General features: G+C 40.7%; 1 protein-coding gene across 2 annotated transcripts in view; it reads left to right on the top strand.

Moving 5' to 3' along the window:
* CARPA (Carbonic anhydrase-related protein A) overlaps nucleotides 1-8,769 on the top strand; it is a 174,196-nt gene extending 165,427 nt beyond the window's left edge. Inside the window, exons 7-10 of one of the 2 annotated variants that reach the window (XM_086917109.1) lie at nucleotides 6,366-6,520; nucleotides 7,842-7,967; nucleotides 8,420-8,468; nucleotides 8,572-8,769. In XM_086917109.1, coding sequence (XP_086773235.1) covers nucleotides 6,366-6,520; nucleotides 7,842-7,967; nucleotides 8,420-8,468; nucleotides 8,572-8,618 — 377 coding nt within the window. In that variant the 3' untranslated portion in view covers nucleotides 8,619-8,769. Of the gene's footprint in view, nucleotides 1-6,365; nucleotides 6,521-7,841; nucleotides 7,968-8,419; nucleotides 8,469-8,553 lie in introns of both variants that reach the window. The other variant, XM_086917108.1, reaches the window with a different exon arrangement.
* The last annotated feature ends 9,329 nt before the right edge of the window (nucleotides 8,770-18,098 follow it).

Raw genomic sequence — 18,098 nt, 5'->3', positions numbered from 1 at the left:
TACTTTCAGGTCAAACAGCTCGAAGCGAAATAATAGCGGCACGGGGTTAATTAGGGTGAGAGCTGAACGATTGGACGTTTAGTGGCCCCCTTTTTTCCCCTTTCTCTTTCACGACGTTTGCGAAAGGTTGCGAGAAGGGAAGTTTTTAATACGCGAAGAGTTTTTTCAACTTTTCTTTCTCCTTCTCCTTTTCTTTTTCCTTGTTGCGTTGTTTTAGAATTTTCCTTTGTGGGGTGGCTATATAATTTTTTGCATAAATTTTCGGATTTTTTGCAATTTTCTTGCAAATCGAGCAGTTCATCGAGGGAGTTCATTCGTTATTCTTCGATTTCAAGTTACGATGAAACAATAGCCGGGCAAGTCTGTTTATACACGCCCGGTTTTTCGTATTATTTAATTAGCCCGGTAAACGGTTTCAACGGAGTTCAATTTAATTATATAGAGGGGAAGGGGGGAAATGTAGAATTAATTTGGAAAACTGAATCTGTTTAATGAAATGGGCGACCTCGAGAGAAGACATCGCGTTCGTATAAATGAAATTAAACGCACGTCCATTGATGAAACGCCGGATCGAAAATAATAATTAATCTTCCGTATCAATTAAATCGAGCTCATTATTTCGTTTTCACTTCTTCACTTCACGTTATCAAACCAAACACCATATTAAACAATATTCTTCGATATACCTGCTAATTATAATTATAAGATTTTCCCTTCCTCCCCTTTCTCGTTAATTATATCCCAATCCCATTTTCCCCGATACGTTATTTCCCAACAATATTTCTCAACAATTATCCGAATCTTCCTTTCCTAAATCTAAATCGAACGAAGCGTTTAACGTTCTCATTTTCTCCTCTTCCAATTTCTCCAATTATTTATCATCATTGAGAAATTGGCGCGAAGTCAATCGATTAATCACGGACAGACTCCCCCTCTCTCTCTCTCTCTCTCAAAGTGTTAAACCCAATCATCCTTCAAAGCGCAACCCTCATAATCCCCACGAAGCAGGAAGGCAAATATTTGACATTGTCCCACGAAAATCGTAGATCCTCGTCTCAACCGCTCCATTTACTCGCTTGTACACGGTATAAGATATACACGTTTCGCGTTTAATTCGACACGGCGAGAGAGAGAGAGAGAGAGAGAGAGAGAGAGAGAGGTTGTGGGTGGGCCATCGGTGTTCTTATATCGCGATTATCGCCACTGTCATCATCGTTATCCACCGTTGCGCGGTCGTGCGCGCCATTAGGGTCGGCCCAATTTTCCTAAGAGCCCTTCGCCCTCGAATTCCACGCAACGACAGCCGCGGCGCACGTGTGTTTCTCGAAGAACGTGCATCGAGGTATCGACGATGGTGAACAACCATGATAACGGATAAGGGATGCCGTTATGTTAATAAACGGTTTAATGGTTTAACGATTAGGCGCGAAGGATTCGACGAGGAGATTTTTCGGTATTGATTATTATCGTTATATTGTAATATAAATTTCGTGCGTATAAATTTTTATATCGAGTGTAACTCTTCGTGGATTTATCGTCGATAAATCTTGTAGATTTGTTTTATTGGGCGAGTAACGAAGTGGGGAAGTTTTCAATAAATATCCAAGATTACTTCGTCGCTTTTTTAAATATGAATAAAATATTATGAGTAAAAATCGTATCAAAATTTTGTAGTTAGTTGAAGGAACGTCGAAGTTATTTTAGATCGAGAAAACGTATGAAAAGTCGAGTATCGCGATATTTCTTGGAGTGACGGGGAGAAATATGCTCGACCATTATTTAAAAGAACGTTTTATCTTCAAAGTTCATTTTATGTCGTTAGTATTCAGCGTGACTCCTCGACCTGGTATTACACGGTTACAAATCCGTTTCGCGCCGCCCCTTTAATTTGGAACACGTTTCCTTCCCTCGGCCAAATTCCACAACGAAGTAAATATATTCCTTCCCGCTCCCGTGATTCCCAATCGTACGATTCGATTCTATTTCTTTCCGTTTCGCGATAAAAATTCTGGAAGAGGGTGAAATTCCGAAACTGCGCCCGCTTTCGAACGGATACGGTTCACTTGGAATCGATGAAATATTTTCCTCGTGCAAATATTAACCATTCTTCGTCGTGATATACTTGTATCCGTAAAAAAAAAAAAAAAAAAAAAAAAAATGGAGGGGAAAAATAGTGAAAATTGCAAAAACCGTATCGAAACGAATTTCTATTTTTCAAAACTGTTATACGACGAAATATTTGTTTGTTTCGAGGCGTGTGATAAACGCCCCCGTAAAAGAAATATCGTACGATATTTTATTTTAATAATCATCCTTTCTTTCATCGTGCTCGAACTCTATTCAACCTCGATTTTGAAAATGTTGAAAATTAATAAAAACTCGCTCGTAGATTCGACCAGTTAGATTCATTTCTTCGCATCAATCGATATACGCTCGCTGCAATATACGCGATATATACTCGAAACGTAAACGTGAGAAATTGTCGAAGAAAACGAACAAGTAAACGCAAAGTTGAAAACTTCCAAATGTATCCAAATTTCCAGAACAAATTTTTTACATCCCGATATTAGTTTACCTTTTCCCCCATTTTTTTTTTTTTTTTTTGTAACTCGCCACGTACGAGCCTTTTGCACCGCGTAGGAGAAATTCGAAAAATTCATTGGCGATGCGACGGGGCAATTCTCGAAATCGAGGGGGATGAAACGGCGCGTGACACGTTTCTCGATCTTCCCGTGCTATTCTACCCGCGAACTTCTCGTGGCAAGAGTTAATGCATTTCAATTAATCACAGGAAGAACTCTTTCTTCCGCCTCGATTCCTTACTGTCCGTCTCGTTCCATTCTTGCTCACCCCTTTATTATTATTATTATTATTATTTCACCTGCCTCGACGCTCCATTTTTTCCCTCTCCCTTTATCCTTTGTTGCTTCCTTCCTTTTGAGAGAGAGAGAGAGAGAGAGAGAGATGAATGAACGAATATTCCCTTGCTCTTTTATCTTCGAACACCTGGAACAGGGTTAGACGTTTATCGATAACACCGATGACCACATAAATTCGATATTTTCCACCGCTAATGTACATTCCTAATATCTATATATCAATGTATACACGCCTATATATACGTCATCGAAAATCCAGCCCGAAACGAAATCCCAAATCCCCCACCAATCATCCCCAATTAATCCTCACCGACTCATCAACCCATTAACACTCCCCCACCCCTCCAATTCTCTCCGTCGAGCGTGCACAACAGCCCATTAATCAGGAGGAAAATCAGAGAGAGCGCGATACAGACGTCCCTCCTCTCCTCTTCTTCGATTCTCTCCTCCTGTTCTCCTCCTTATTTATTTATTTATCACTCGCCCCTCCTCAGAGGCTCTCCGTGCCTCTGTCTGTCGAGGTATGTCCGACGCCTCGAGGAGAAGAGAAGAGAATCGGGGCCGTCGTGGCGATAAATAAAAAATAATGGGAGGAGGGAGGGGACACGCGTCTCGTCGACGACGCGTCCAACGCGTGGTAACGAATGGGAAGAAACGAATGGGTCTCGAGTGAAAGAAGATCGTCGCCGTGAGGTCTGCGAGCGAGCGAGAGAGAGAGAGAGAGAGAGAGATGGGTTAAGGCAAAAGAGCGTGGAGAGGAAGAGAGAGAGGATTCTCTGGGTGCGCGAGAAGGATAAGCGAGACGGATAAATCGAGGAATAAAAGGTTGACGGGTCCGCCACTTTCCGCCCTCTAAGAGGGCTGAATGCTGTCCTAAAAATGTTCTTCACCGGAAGACGAGAACAAGCCGAGGATGGCTCCGCCGCATTTATCCCAGCCGACACACGCGCTCGCTGCTCCTTAATGTCACGCGGCCACCGATGCACGAGTAATGGGTGTGCGCGGGTCTCGCGTCGTCGCGACGTCGCGACGCCGCCTCGAGGAGGAGGAGGAGGAGGAGATGCCATTCTCGAGAAGGATGATTTTTTTTTATTACGGCTCGATTAACGACCGGTTCGAAGGGAAAGTTTTTCACGGTGCTGGTTGATGGCTCCTTCTTTTTCACGAACGGAAACGGCGCCCGACTTTGGAGATTAATCATCCACGGGATTAATCCAGAGCGGGGGAGGGGAGGGGTGTGAATAGGAAAAAGGGTGGAGGAGAGAGATGGCTGGAGATAGCTCCGTGGGATTGAGTTAGGGGTTCCGTAGTTTATGACGATGATTAGTAAAGTTTCTAGTGGTTGCTAGTGGTTGGGTTTTTTTTTTTTTTTTTTGAAGGATGGAAGAGAGGGAGGGAGGGACAGTGTACGTGTTTTTCGAGTGATTTTGCGGATTGTTTGGGGACTGGAGTGGGAGAAAGGGGTTTGCCCTTTTTTAACGAAGGAGAGTTTTTTTTTTTTAAGTGGAGAGTAAATTGGTAGAATTGTCTTCGATGCTTTTTTTTTTTCCGTTTACGCTCGAATATAATTGAGATACTTTTTTTAATCGAGAATGAAAATGTCATCGTTTAGAAAAATTCATTTTAAACGTACGTTTCCCTTTAAGGGAATTAAAATTTTTAAAAAGCAACGAATTTTGATATAAAGAGATGAAGACACGTTCCAGATTCCCAACTTTTCATTCCCAATTTTATATATCGACTTTGTCGTTTATCGAATCGTTTGGAAAATCAATGCAGTTGATATCTATAAAGAAAAAAAAAGAAACAAAGCCCTGCCAACCTTAAGCCAACGGGATGAAAGGGTGAACTTTTTTAAAACCCTCTTTGTCCTCCATAACGAAAGCGCATCCGTAAAGAGGGGGAGCCGAGGCTGTCGTCTGAATTTCAGGAGTATTTGCATGCTAAACGATCAAAATTCGTCTAGTTCCCTTATTCTATCGGCAGAGAACGCTGCGTTGCATATTCAGCGGCGTTATTTCGAACGCGACAAAATTACTCGATATTCGTCCGAGGCAACTTCTCTTTGAACTTCGACTCGCGAAACAGACAGCCTGTGAAAAAAAAAAATAAAAAATAAAAAAGTGAAAAAAGAGAGAGAGAGAGGAGGAGGAGGAGGAGGATCGAACCAAGGGAAAGGAACTTTGTACACCGTATATATTATTTATTCATTTATTTATTCGCGGTGAATGGAAAAGGGTGGTGGGGGAGGATCTGGTATAGCAGATTCCACGATGCAACGAGGTCGTGAAATCGGCCGTTGTTCCTCCACACTCTTCACACCCCTGTTTTTATCGCTGAAATTTCATTTTATAGATGCTCCATGCTTTCCTCCCCAGCATTAGAATTCCTTTCGCGAGTCGTCATACGAATTTTCGGGGGATATTTTCGCCGTTGGAATTTTTCCCCCTCCATTTTCACCCGTTATTTTACACCCGTGCTAATTTTTTTTTTTTCTCACCATCGGAATCTTCTTCAATACCAATTCGTGATCGATAAAAATCAATAAAATTTACATCTCCTCTCTTTTCCTTTTTCCCCCTCTCTTCAATTCGCCGTATTGTTTATCTACCAACTTCTCTTCACACGTACTTTTTTTCACCAACGACGGGAAAGAATTAAGAATCAACGATTCGTTTCTTCTAATCTCTCCCCGCCCTCTCGCCTCTTGCATAACTGACACGTCGATGGATGATTTGCTCTGAGCGGAAACGCCGCGGGGCCTCCGCAATTCCAGGCCGCATAAATCTTCGCGTAGAAGGGGCAATAACAAATTGATGCTGGTCGTAAAGAGAAACCGTGGTTATTCCGCCGACTTAACGATTCGACGCGGCGCGTTCACTCGTAAAAAGGGGGATGACACGTGTGTGTGTGTGTGTGTGTGTCGCGACGGTGTCCCCGACGATACGAATAATCGATAGGGTGTGACCGGGGCCAGAAGAAATTCACTTTGGAAAGGATCGCTATTTATAGATCCTTGGACTGGATTGGGCGAAAACCAGATGAAACGAGAGGGGGGGATGGATGGAACGAAGGAACGCTAATCGTGGAATAAATCGTGAATTTATTATGGTACGGATTTCCTAATTAAATTAACACCGATATGAATATTAATATTTTATTCCCATACCATTCGGTTCCAACTTGATTAATATCGAGTACTTTAAAATAAGTTTTAAGTTTTAATCGAGACGAGTAATTTGACTATTCAACTGGCCGTTTTCCTCGATGATTCGTTATTCTCCATTAAAAGAGAAGGATCATTTGCATAGCATTCGAAGAAAAATGGCAGGACAAATTAAAATATAATATGGTCAAGAAAAAATATAAATGATTTTTGACGAGCACGAGTATCGATAAAATTCGTTCCACGATATCGTTCCTTTCCACGCAACATTTCGATAAATTCGAACGCACGTTTCTAACAATTGCTCTCTTTCTGTGCAGGCGATGCCGCGCCCGTACGTCACCTGTCTTTGAAGAGCCTCCTTCCAGACACGAACGGTTACATGACTTACGAGGGCAGCACGACTCATCCCGGTTGTTGGGAGACGGCGGTATGGCTGATCCTCAACAAACCTATTTACGTAACAGCGCGAGAGGTGAGTGTTGATCCTCTTTACCTTCCTTCTATATCCGCCTCAATTTGTATTCCTCCCTCGACTCTTCCCCCCCTCCCCCTCTTTTTTTTTCTTTTTATTACCCTTCCCCGATCGGTCAATTAGTCAAGCTTCTTCGCTTCGAATCGTGTTACGCGACTCTTAATCCTTTTTTCGAGCAAAAGCATCGGGAAAGAATTTACGTCGTAACCGATCTAATGCTCTGAATGCCGTGCATTTGCGTCGAATAATAAGTAAAGGATGCTAGGAGATAAATTTTTTTCCCTCGAAGGGAGGAAATTTCGGCCTCGTCTCGCGATAAAAAAAATTTTAACTTTAGAAAATCTTCGGCAAATATCGATTCATTCACGTTGTTTTTCATCGTTGGTTTGCTGTTCTTCGTGTAAAAACTCGGAGAGAAAAAGCTTGATACATTTTTTATATATATATATATATACATGTATGTAGCTTATGATTTTATAAGCGTTTCAAAAGAAAAAAAGAAATTTTCCTTCCTTTTTCAAAGAATTATTATGTATTAATTCAGTGAATGCATACGCTTGTTAAACAATACACGCGCTATATTAATTTGCTAAGTAAATGTATTCACAAGCGATGAAATTTAAACCTTATCTCTGAAAGCATACATTTTCCCTTAATTTATTAAAAGTACTACGAACTCAAATTCATCATTTAAATAGACGCTTTTATTATATATTTATATACAAATTACCCCAACGTATTGCTATTATTTGTTACTTTTTTTGAACGAAAAACATTTCAACAAACGAACTCATCTTTTTATTTTAGAATCTCTCGTGAACGAGAGATATACGCCTCGATCATCATTGACGCAATCCTCTGAATTACGTTTCCTCCTTGGTGAGGAAGAGAGAATACAGAGGAGAATACAAAATCCTTGTACTAAAATCTCCCATAAACGCACGAGTCTCGTTTAATCATTCATCCCTCCCTCCCTTCCTCCAGTAGAGGTTACTTATTTTCGCGGAAGAAATTTTCGGTAAATTTTATCACGGGGCGTAAATTCTCGGGGCCCACCGTTATTAATCCTCCTCCACGGTTGCAAAATTAATCGCGGGACAATAAATAATTTAATAAGGTGTCAGGCGCACCAACACCGATACCCTAAGTACATTACTTTCGAGATTCGATCCCTTCTCCGCTATTCTTGCGCTTCCAACCTCTCTGCTTCCAACCTCCTTCTTCCAAGCAGCGCGCCATTGCTTAACAAGCTCTGCTTTATGGTTAAATATTGAACGGAGGGAACGGCGTCGTTACATCGTAATCCTAATCCCATTTCCAGCTTTACGCACTAAGGAAACTAATGCAGGGGCCGCCGACCACCCCGAAAGCGCCCCTGGGAAACAATTCGAGGCCGCTTCAGGATCTTCATTACAGGACTATACGGACGAACATCGATTTTCGCAAGGTGAATTGACTTTCGTGTGCTCTGCTACCTCAACGTCTCGTCCGTGCGATTATTTTTCATAAGCGAAAGGGGATGCTCGATCGAGAAATCTTTCTTACGATGTTCGAAATTAAATCGTGAAGCGATTATATAAGCGATATATGTATAGTTTGTGAACGTAAGAAAAATTGTTTAGAAAGAATATTGGTTGCTGAAGCGGAGAGGGTTAAGATTATTCGGAGCGATTCGGAGAAAATTGTAAAAATTGTAGATTTTTTTTTTTTTTTTTAATGATAGATATATTTACCTTTACGATTAATTAACGACGCATATATCTGTGAATGTAATTGAAACGATGCAATTTTAATTAATTTTGACAAATTGCAAGAAAATAATATAGAGCCTTTGTTATTTGAACAAGTTTCTGCTGTTAAATAAAATTCGTTTTTCTTCTTTCTTTTTCTGTTGAACAGAGACCAGATGCGAAGTGTCCATCGATGGCCCAGGACATGCACTATAGAGGTAACCCAGGAAATTATCCAGGCTCGAGCAGCCCCCAAACTCGTTACATTTAGCGAAGGGATCGTCTCGATGAGAATCTGAAAAGATGACTTTTTCTTTCCAGCGAACACGTGGCAGGACGATGGCTCCCTCTCGCACAACGTCGTCTGAATCGCGGCCTCCAACGCAGCACACATTTCCGGCTTTCAACGCGACAGGTTCACGCGAATATTTTCCTAAAACCGTGCATGTGTGCACAAGCTTGACATGGTCACAAAACTTCAGGGGACTCGATTCGTCCAATTGCACGCAATTCCCTTCATCGATCTTCCAAATCGTCGCGAGAGACAACGAAGATCGGAGGGGGAGCGGGGGAGAATAGGATTAAGAAAATTGTACCATCAATTACGCGTGCCCCGAATTTCCACTTCTCGAATTCCGATTCGTTGTGATTTCAAAAATTACGGACAGAAATTTCGAAATTCGCGAAGAAAAAAATTTTCATCTCCTTTTCTTCTCCTTTTCTTCCCCTTTTCGAGGCAAATTCCAAAATATTGCAAGTTCGAAAGAACGCTGTCGCCATTCTACAACTTTGTTGAGATTAACGCAAAATCTTTTCTTCCGTTTCGTTTTCCCCGTCAACGGTTCCATTTCACCATCTACATCTACCCTTAAGATAATCCTCCCCACCAAGGAATACACAAAAGTTCGATATATAGAAAAAAGTTTCGATACGATCGGGACACAAGTGCGATAATTAAGAACGAGGGGGGGAGGGGGATCGATCGTAGGTTTACGCGTTTCGAGGCGATTTGCCCAGCATCCCCGTTCTTTGGGGTGGAAGATTCACGAGCTACGGGTTCCAGAGGCGGCTCGTTTCTCGAGCTATCGCGGCCGAGCCCGATTCTGACGGGGATGATAAGTGTGTTTGAGCGCAGCTGGAATTTGTATTTGTCGCCCGAACACCATCCGGAAATCGTTCTCGTCGTTCTTTCGAGGAAGGGACGAAATCGAGGCGAGCGTGCAATGGAAATATTTCCTTGGCCGCTCGCCTCGACCGATGTCCAACACTCCTAATTGATCGTGTCTCCTCGCCCACGACGATTTAATCCAACGTATTTCTCTCGGATAGAATCCTCTTTCTATCCGGTGGCTAGATTTGAAAGTAAGGAGACTTTTCGTTTGGTGCGATTCTTTTTTTTTCTTTTTTTTTTTTTTCTTTTAAATTAAGTTTCGAAACAAAGTGATAAAGATATTCGCGCGAATTATTCTTTCAGTGACTTCAGCGGCTGTGTCGATTTGTATCGAACAGATGATAAATGGATTTCAAGGAATAAGGCAAGTTTCTTTTCTTACAACTTCGTTTTATTTTTGCTTAAGATTCGATTAAGATTTTTTAAGATAAATAACAATCAAATGATCGAAATTTTCAAATTTTCGTTGTTTAATTTTTTATACACGGTATATTTTTAATGATTCTTATTATTGGTTCGATTCTTTCCATTCTTTCCAAAGAAAGAAATCAGTCTCGTTACTTTTAGATCGAGCGCACGATTACGATTCGAAAGGGAAAAAAACTTGAAATTCTTATGGAAATTCGAGATATACCGGGGGAAAAAGTTTGAAAAAGTTTCTACAAGTAGTAAAACGATAGAAGATTTGCCATGATTGTATATATATACGTGAACGTGATCGCTTTGCGAATCTACTAATCCGAACTTCTATAGTTTAACGCAGAAATCGCAGAATTATTTTTTAGCGAGATAAATCGAAACCTTTGATGTGCGGTAGTTTCAACTACAAGTAAGAAAAAAAAAAAGAAAGAAAGAAAGGGAAAAAAAAAACACTCGCCATAATTCTGTATTTAGAAAACAATTTGACGGAAATTTCGACGGAAAAGAAGGAGAGAAAAAAAAAAAAAAAAAAGAAAAGAAAAAAGAATAATTTTGTTCAACTGTTTACAAAGTGTGTAAAGTAATAGTTTAAAAAACTTCGCCAAAGAGTGACCACGTATATCGTCCTTCCCGCGATATTTTTTTATTTAACAATCAAAGAACAATCGTGTGCCTGTCGCTGTTAGCAGAGAGAGAGAGAGAGAGAGAGAGAGAGAGAGAGAGAGTGAGAGAGAGAATCGTGCTCGTTCCGCTTCTGAGTAAAAACCATTCTTAAAAAAAAAAAAAAAGAAACGAAATAAATAAATAATAATCCGGTCATCGACCGGATATAAGGCGAGTGTGAATTGAATTTTCTCGACTTACTTGACAGGTTTTTGTCAATTATTTTGTAGCCAATATACGTAAACGAGATGGACGAGCGACGATTAACGAAACGTGTCAATGTAAGGTAATTTTTGAAAAACGATCGTGTAAAAAAAAAAAAAAAGAAGAGGAAGAAGAAGGAGAAAAAGATTCCTCGAGCGGAACGAGCGATTCGACGAAGAATAATTGGATGTTTTAGGGGGTGAGAGTGAAAGGGTGAGAAATTAAAGTGAAAAAAATAAAAAAGAAAATTAAAAAAAAATAAGAAAAGTGAGAGGAATGAGGTTGAGAAATAGAGTCGCGTGCTAGACCAACCGCGAGCGCGAGAAAATGAAAAAAAAAAAAAAAAAAAAAAAAAAGTGAATAAATAAATAAATTGGATTGTTCGTAGCTTTAGCCGAATGGACGAATGATCCATCGCTTTTGTATATAAAAATACAGAATACTAAGAGGAAACGTAAGAAAAGGAATTAACTAATTAAATAGGCGTAAGCAGATTAAGAGGACACTTTAGAGGGAAAATGGAGGAGGAGAAATGTGTATAGAAACTAACATTGTATCATACGAAAGTGAACGTTTAACGATTGTGGTTAATGACTAATGATAATAATAAACGCAACGTTATATTGTATATTGTGTATTTCCTGTCGATCTTTTTAATTTTTCGTTTTCTTTTCCAACCTCTCTCTCCTATATTCTTTGAATATATTCAAACTCTCTTCGAGATTGAAATTATTATTATATTGCATAATTAATTACGAACCCCCTTTTTTTTTATTCTAATTTTATCGATAATGTGTGACAAGGAAAAGTGAAAAAAAAAAAAAAAAGAAAAAGGATTGAGCTACAATTACGATTTAAATCAAATTTCTTTTATATTTAAGAAAAAAAGGAAAAAAGAATTTCAAATACATTGTTTTTTGTTCGCAGCGATAAAGAACATTTTTTTTGAAAAATTTCCCCATTTCGATCGTCTATTACGAATTATTACAATAAAAGAAGAGGATCGACCAGAAAATTTGTCGAATAAACCGATACAAACAAAACATTTCCCTTTCCACGATCTTCCTCCAAATGTTATGTATACATATACACGCTATACTCCAAAATTTCATTTCAGTCTAAATCGAAACTTTCGACGGGTCGCATCGCTGCTCGTATTTATATTTCGCGGGAATATTCTGCGAATATACAAAATTGTACAAAATTTGAGAAAAAGAATTACCACGTTCGTGCATTCGTTCGGTTCAAACTCGGATATTTTATGCATCGAAAAGGATAAATTTTTCCATTAAAAAAATCGATCGCGAACTGTGAGTACAATTATTCTCGAAGAAACGAACGATGGGCCGAAAGTTTCTTCGCGATCTTTGCGATCGAAAAATCCCGCTACATTGACAAATTGCCCGAACTGTGTGGAAATTGGGTCGAACGATGGGCAAAGTTCGTGGTGCGAGGCTGCGTCTCATCCTTCATTAATTATCTCCCTTGTCGCGGCAACTTTTCGACGACGATGCTCCACAGGGACCATCCGAGGTAAGTGAATTTCGTTTTACGAATTTGCAAGTTGGAATTTTCGTGCCCATTGCACCCGTCCGATGTTTTCAGACGATCGATCATGAATAACGGATAATTCGTGGCCGTTTCCACCGCGTCGTTGTGTTCTATTTAATCCGTTCAGAAAGTGCGCTCTTCAACACGGTTTTATCAATACGTATAAATCACGCTTATTCGAGAACCGATAAAAGTATTTAAAAATTTAGATGAATGATATAAAATAAATCTAACGAGTACAAATATCACGGTAATAAACGTGACACGATATATGTCGTGCATCGATGTAGATTCTTGATAGTAGATTCGAGGAAATAATTTTGAAAAATATCCGTTCACTACGATTATTCTCTATGTAATTATTTTTACGAGAAAATTACTGGAACGAAATCTAACGTAACGTACACGAAACAAATCAGAAATATTAGAAGGAGGAAACGAGTATCGACAGGCGAATGACCGTCAAAACCGGCCCCCCTCATCGCGATAATGTCCTTTGTAAATCAGAGGCGTGGACGTCGACAACAACAACTTCCTCGAGAAACGTTGCGCAGACAGTTGTGACAAACGAAACATCCAAATATTCAATTTGCGCCGACGTTCTCCGGCCCCGGTCCACGGAGAATAGCTGTTGTCACGCAAGCCAGACAGACTTATCGGAACGTGGACGACGTCTGACGGGGACTATTGACGTGTTCGAGATCGTGGAAGCCTCGATTACGATTCGATCAACCTCTTTTATCTCCGGCCTGTCAATTAACCGCTTCCGGCCCCGGCTAATTGTCCCCGGACGGTGAACCGAGCTGTGTGCATTTTTCAGCAGGAGATGGCTTGCTTCGTTCCATGTTTTGAACCGAATAACGGACAGAAGAGACAGATCGTTCGGGTATAATAATTTATACTCGTTGAACATGAATTATGTTATATTACTTCCTGCGTTTGTTGCCTTTTCCAACAACGATTGTGATTATTGATCGTTGATTTTATTATCCTGTTGGAAGGATCGAGGCAATATAAATTTATGTGAGACAGTTTCAAAGGGTTTGGAGGAATGTTCGTGTTCGATAATGAAACTTAAATTCGACGTTAATTTCTATACTACGTACAATCTGTTCACAAAATTTTTTATTACATATAATTCGTTCCCTGGGGACAAAAATCCTCCTATATTCCGATCCTCTTCGATTCCCCTTTCGACTCGTCATATCACGTCCATAAAGGGACCGTTGGAAAGCTCGAGATCTTCTCGTTGAAACTCTTTTTGTTGTCATCACCCTACGACCTCCCCGTTTCCGAGATACGACGGTTTTAAAGATAGGCTTAATTTTGAATCATCCGTCCTTTCTATCCCTGTCTCGTTCTCGCTCGTTCCCTCTCACTCGCACGCCCCATTCTTTCGCTCTCTCGCTCTCGATTCTTTCACCGCCACGCTCGCTCCTCTCACTCGTTATACCGACCTACCCCACTGCCCACTGACGCGCTGAGTCAGCCTTTTTTTCTCTCTCTCCCCTCCCCTCTTTCTCTCTCGCGCTCCCACTTTTCACTATCGCTACTACGCGACGTGCGTATTTCCGCGAAGAAGAAGTGGGTCACGCCGCTTCCGGGGATTCCGTGCGCCATTCAACTTTCCGCGCGCTTCGAGGCGACGTATCTCGGAAGAGAACGGAACGAGATATCGATGTGGAAAAAAATGCCTCTTCTTTGGCAACGTTATTTTCTGGATATTCCGTCTGGGAAGATGGAACAATTATAATCGTATCGGTGTAATTCTTTTGGTCGAATTTTTTTTCGATAATTCGATTCAATTTTATCGAGATAATTATAAATAGGTAATCCGTCTTTGACGGAAGAAATTGTTATTATTAAAATTATTATTGCGTTTCGAGTGACGCTTTTGAAAAGAAGTCAGCTGTTTTTTCTTTTTTTTTTTTTTTTTTTTTTCATTAATCAACTACAGCTATTTGTTTCCTTCGTATACATTTTTTTTTTTCGTGTGCGTACATTTTTGAATACCACTTATTCCTTTTTCGCTGGCGCAATGGCAAGCTTTTTTCTTTTATTTCCTCCCGTTTAAACAAGTATTTTCGAGCTTTCGAACCAATTACGCATAATTCATTTCGCCTAACAACGTGACGTTCAATATATATATCGTTTATAAAAAAAAATATTCCTTGTTTTTCCTCGCGAGCACGGCGCATTTAGAAATTGCTTGAATTTCCTTTTAACAGATTTACACACGATCGCATAATAACAATTTAATTTCCCACTCCAACTTGTTCTCTCTCTCTCTCTCGAACGATTCTTTCTCACCCCCTAAAAAAAAAAAAAAAAAAGAAAAGAAATAAATAAAACGTCGAAACACGATGAAGCTTAAACTCGAAAGAGGAGTAGTATCCATCGATACGTGGAGCGTGCGAGCATCGCTCGAAACTCGAGCGAAGGGGAAAATGAGCAACCGTGTCTCTCTCGTCGGTAATTACGTTGACCCGGGTCGACACAAGGGAAGAGTTAGGAAGAGGGGGCGCGAGATGGAACGAGAAGGGTCGAGAGGGTGTGCTGAGTGGCAAAGTCGCGAACGAGGTAAGAGGATGAACGAGATATGCTTACGAAGCTTCGAGCTCCTCTTCGAAGAACAGAGAGAGAGAGAGAGAGAGAGAGTGATCTTCTCACCCGTGGGAGGATCGGATGAAGGGTGAAAGACGGGGCAGAAAAGTGGAAGTGGAGGAGGAAGCGAGAGGATAGAGAGGCCCTTCGCACTCTTTTATGGAAATTAAGGATGTGATTTCGGTTCCCGCGAGAACAAGTCTCATACTCTCTCTCTCTTCACTTCGTTTTTATTCGCTCTCCTCTCCTTTGAGGCGTACTCTCCTCGTACTCTCCGCGGCCCGCCATTTTTTACACAGCACTCTCGCCGCGTCGATGCGGCAAATTGTAAATTGATTTCGCCACTCCATTTTCTCGGGATCATCGTCCCCGTCGTGCCGTTCGATTTTTACATATTTCAAACGCCGCGAGAAGAGTGGAATTACACTACCTTACCGAAAATATATAAATTGAATTTTGAATTTCGCGATCAATAACGATGTCTCGAAGATTTTCTCAAAATTTTTCCATTAATTTTAATCGTATTCTTTTATTCCAGCTCGAACTCGAACAATGATCGATCACGCACGATTAAACTTTCAGAATATCCGAAACCCCCTCGAGGGTTTCCTCGGGAACCAATCTCTGCGAACCGTCCCCACCCTCGAGCCGATGAACAACCGTTCGAGTCGAAAACCGCGCGAATCAGCCGAGCGTACCTTTTAACAAGACTTTCGCCACGCCTTCCATCCATGAGGATGGAACAACCGATCATCTAACCCACCCTCCCCCAGCCGATATTCGATTAACGTAATAGGACGTTATAATCCGCGATGATCAACGAGGTCCGCGGTTAATCGGGGGGAGGGGGTTTTTGCCCGAGGAATTGGATTCGTGATACCTTTCCTCGAAGAAGGGAGAATCACGCCAGAGATACGATCCCCTCGGACTGTATTTGCGTCCCCCTCCCTGCGCTACGGCTTCCTGCCGTAGTACGTGTGAAATGAGGTAATAAAAATATTACGAGGGCCTCTAATCTTTCTCCGTATAATGGTGTCCATAATTCCTCGCCGCGTTGTCGGGTCATGATCGCCACCGATCCACCCCCAACCCGTCTTTTTCTCGCGCCCCATTCGACGTTCTGGCGTTCTGCTCGAGATTATACGTGTGCCTCTTCCTCCTCTCCACAATTTTTAACATTGGTTTTTTTCTGATGAAAATTTGAAAGGAAGGAGGGGTTGATTCGTGGTGATCGATGGGAGATTGTCCGCTTTTTTCCGCGGAAATTCGGGAGGGGAATTTTATTTTCGGGAAGGGATATGTATGTGGGATGGCAATCTAATCTAATATTTGGATCGTTTTGTTTCGATTGGATTGGACATTTGGTGTGGAGAAAAAGAAGTGGAGTAGGAAAATTTGCGGGAAATCTATTTTGGAAGATGCTCGTGTATTGGGATGAAGATTGTGTATATATATATATATATATTGGAATGAGCAAAGCAGGGAATTATGCACGTAAGATAAAGATTTAAAAATGGAAAGAGTTTATCATTGTGGAAAGAAATATTGTAGAAATATTGGGAAATTAAGTGAAAAATGGGAGAAGGTTGTGATCGCGATGCGATATAAATTTTGAAAGCGACGTTTGGTCGAGCTGATATAGAAATTCGATCTTTCTCAATAAAAATACCATATCCCTTCAAAATTTCCGTAAAAAAATAGGATAACAATAGCGCGGAATTTGTTGGTGACAATTTTCTGTCCAGCAGCCGAGAACCGTCATACCTACAAAGGCTGAACCTTGCACGCACACCAATCAAAAAAGCACGACATCCACCATTTACGCTCTGCACACCATCAATAGGAAACAAATGCAGTTAATAAAAAGCCGAGTGTACAGATACCGAACAGAGATTCCAAAAAGATTTTCGAACAAAAAGTCGTGACAGCTCGCGTATCGCGTAACATAGGACACGCATAGGTATTTGCCAATTTTTGTTAAATTATTTTCCCTTTTTTTTCCTTTTTTTTTTTTTTTTTTTTAAATAAAAATTGCGGATAAAAATTGCGAAACATGAAAATGATCGTATCGTTGCGTCACGATATGACAATTTGAGGCCAGCTGAATGATAATTTTCGAGTGATATTTCGAGATTATTAAAGTTGCAAGGAAAATGAATTTGATCAATAATTCTATCTCTCATTCGCGAAAAAAGGAGCGACTTTAAATTTTTATTTTACAACCTATTGAATCTAAAGCAAAATATTCATGAATTACATCTCTTGGATATTAAAAAACAAACGAAACGAACGTATTACGTCTTTTTTAAGAGAAACAAAATTTTTTTCTCTCGCTCGACCCCACGATAAGACCGTTGTGCAAAGCTACTTAAAATCCAACAATGCAATAATCGACGGGAACGAGAAGGAGAAGGAGGAGGAGGAATATCGGCCGACCACGAACGGAAAACTGTTGTGCACACTATGCGCAACTATCCTATTTTCGTTCATCAGCTTTCAATCCTGTTAAAAGCTGTTCCAAAGAGAGGAAGGTCGGTTTCGAAGCGCGCCAGTTCCAGTCCTGAAAGAGCCAAAGAGAACAAAGTCGTTTCCTCTTTTTCCGCCCCCTCTCCCCCCTCCCCTCTTTTTTTTTCTCCCTTCTCTCTGTCCAAGCCTTATTGATACCGCGGCATAATACGGGAACGTGATTTAGATCCGTCAGATTCGAAAGGATGCCACGACGTGTACATCGGGATACTAAATCGTTTCTATTCGACAACGAGGAATCGGCTTACCCGTCACAATGGCCGCCTGGAAAACGATTTTCCACCGTCCCCCTGAAAAGGACCAAACCATCACCACCACCATAACGGACTTTACCGCAATTCGACCCACGTGAAAACCTTTATATCGCCACCTTTTCATTGGGACACGCGCGACAACAGGGGAGCACTTCCGTCCCCTTCAGAGGAACTAGGAGAATCGATTAATTAATCGGTATCGATTCTCGACGAGGATTTTCCGCAGGTAGAATGATGAAAGGTAGAGGTTTTGTAGATTTTCGATTCGCGTGGAAAAATTATACTTTTGATTTTCGTGAAAGAATTTTTTGATTTTCTTTTTTTTTTTTTTGTGGACGAAATGTTAAATCGATGTAAGTGAAATAATTATTATTATTTTTTTAGAGATTTAAATGTTCGAAATCGATGGATTTTTTATAGTGCAAATCTTGAGAAAGGTTACAAAATATTCTTTT

This window comes from Apis florea, unplaced genomic scaffold (genome assembly GCF_048593485.1).
Source record: "Apis florea isolate Af1SG1 unplaced genomic scaffold, ASM4859348v1 contig_3811_pilon, whole genome shotgun sequence".
NCBI lineage: Eukaryota > Metazoa > Arthropoda > Insecta > Hymenoptera > Apidae > Apis > Apis florea.
This window is presented reverse-complemented; position numbering and strand designations above follow the sequence as displayed.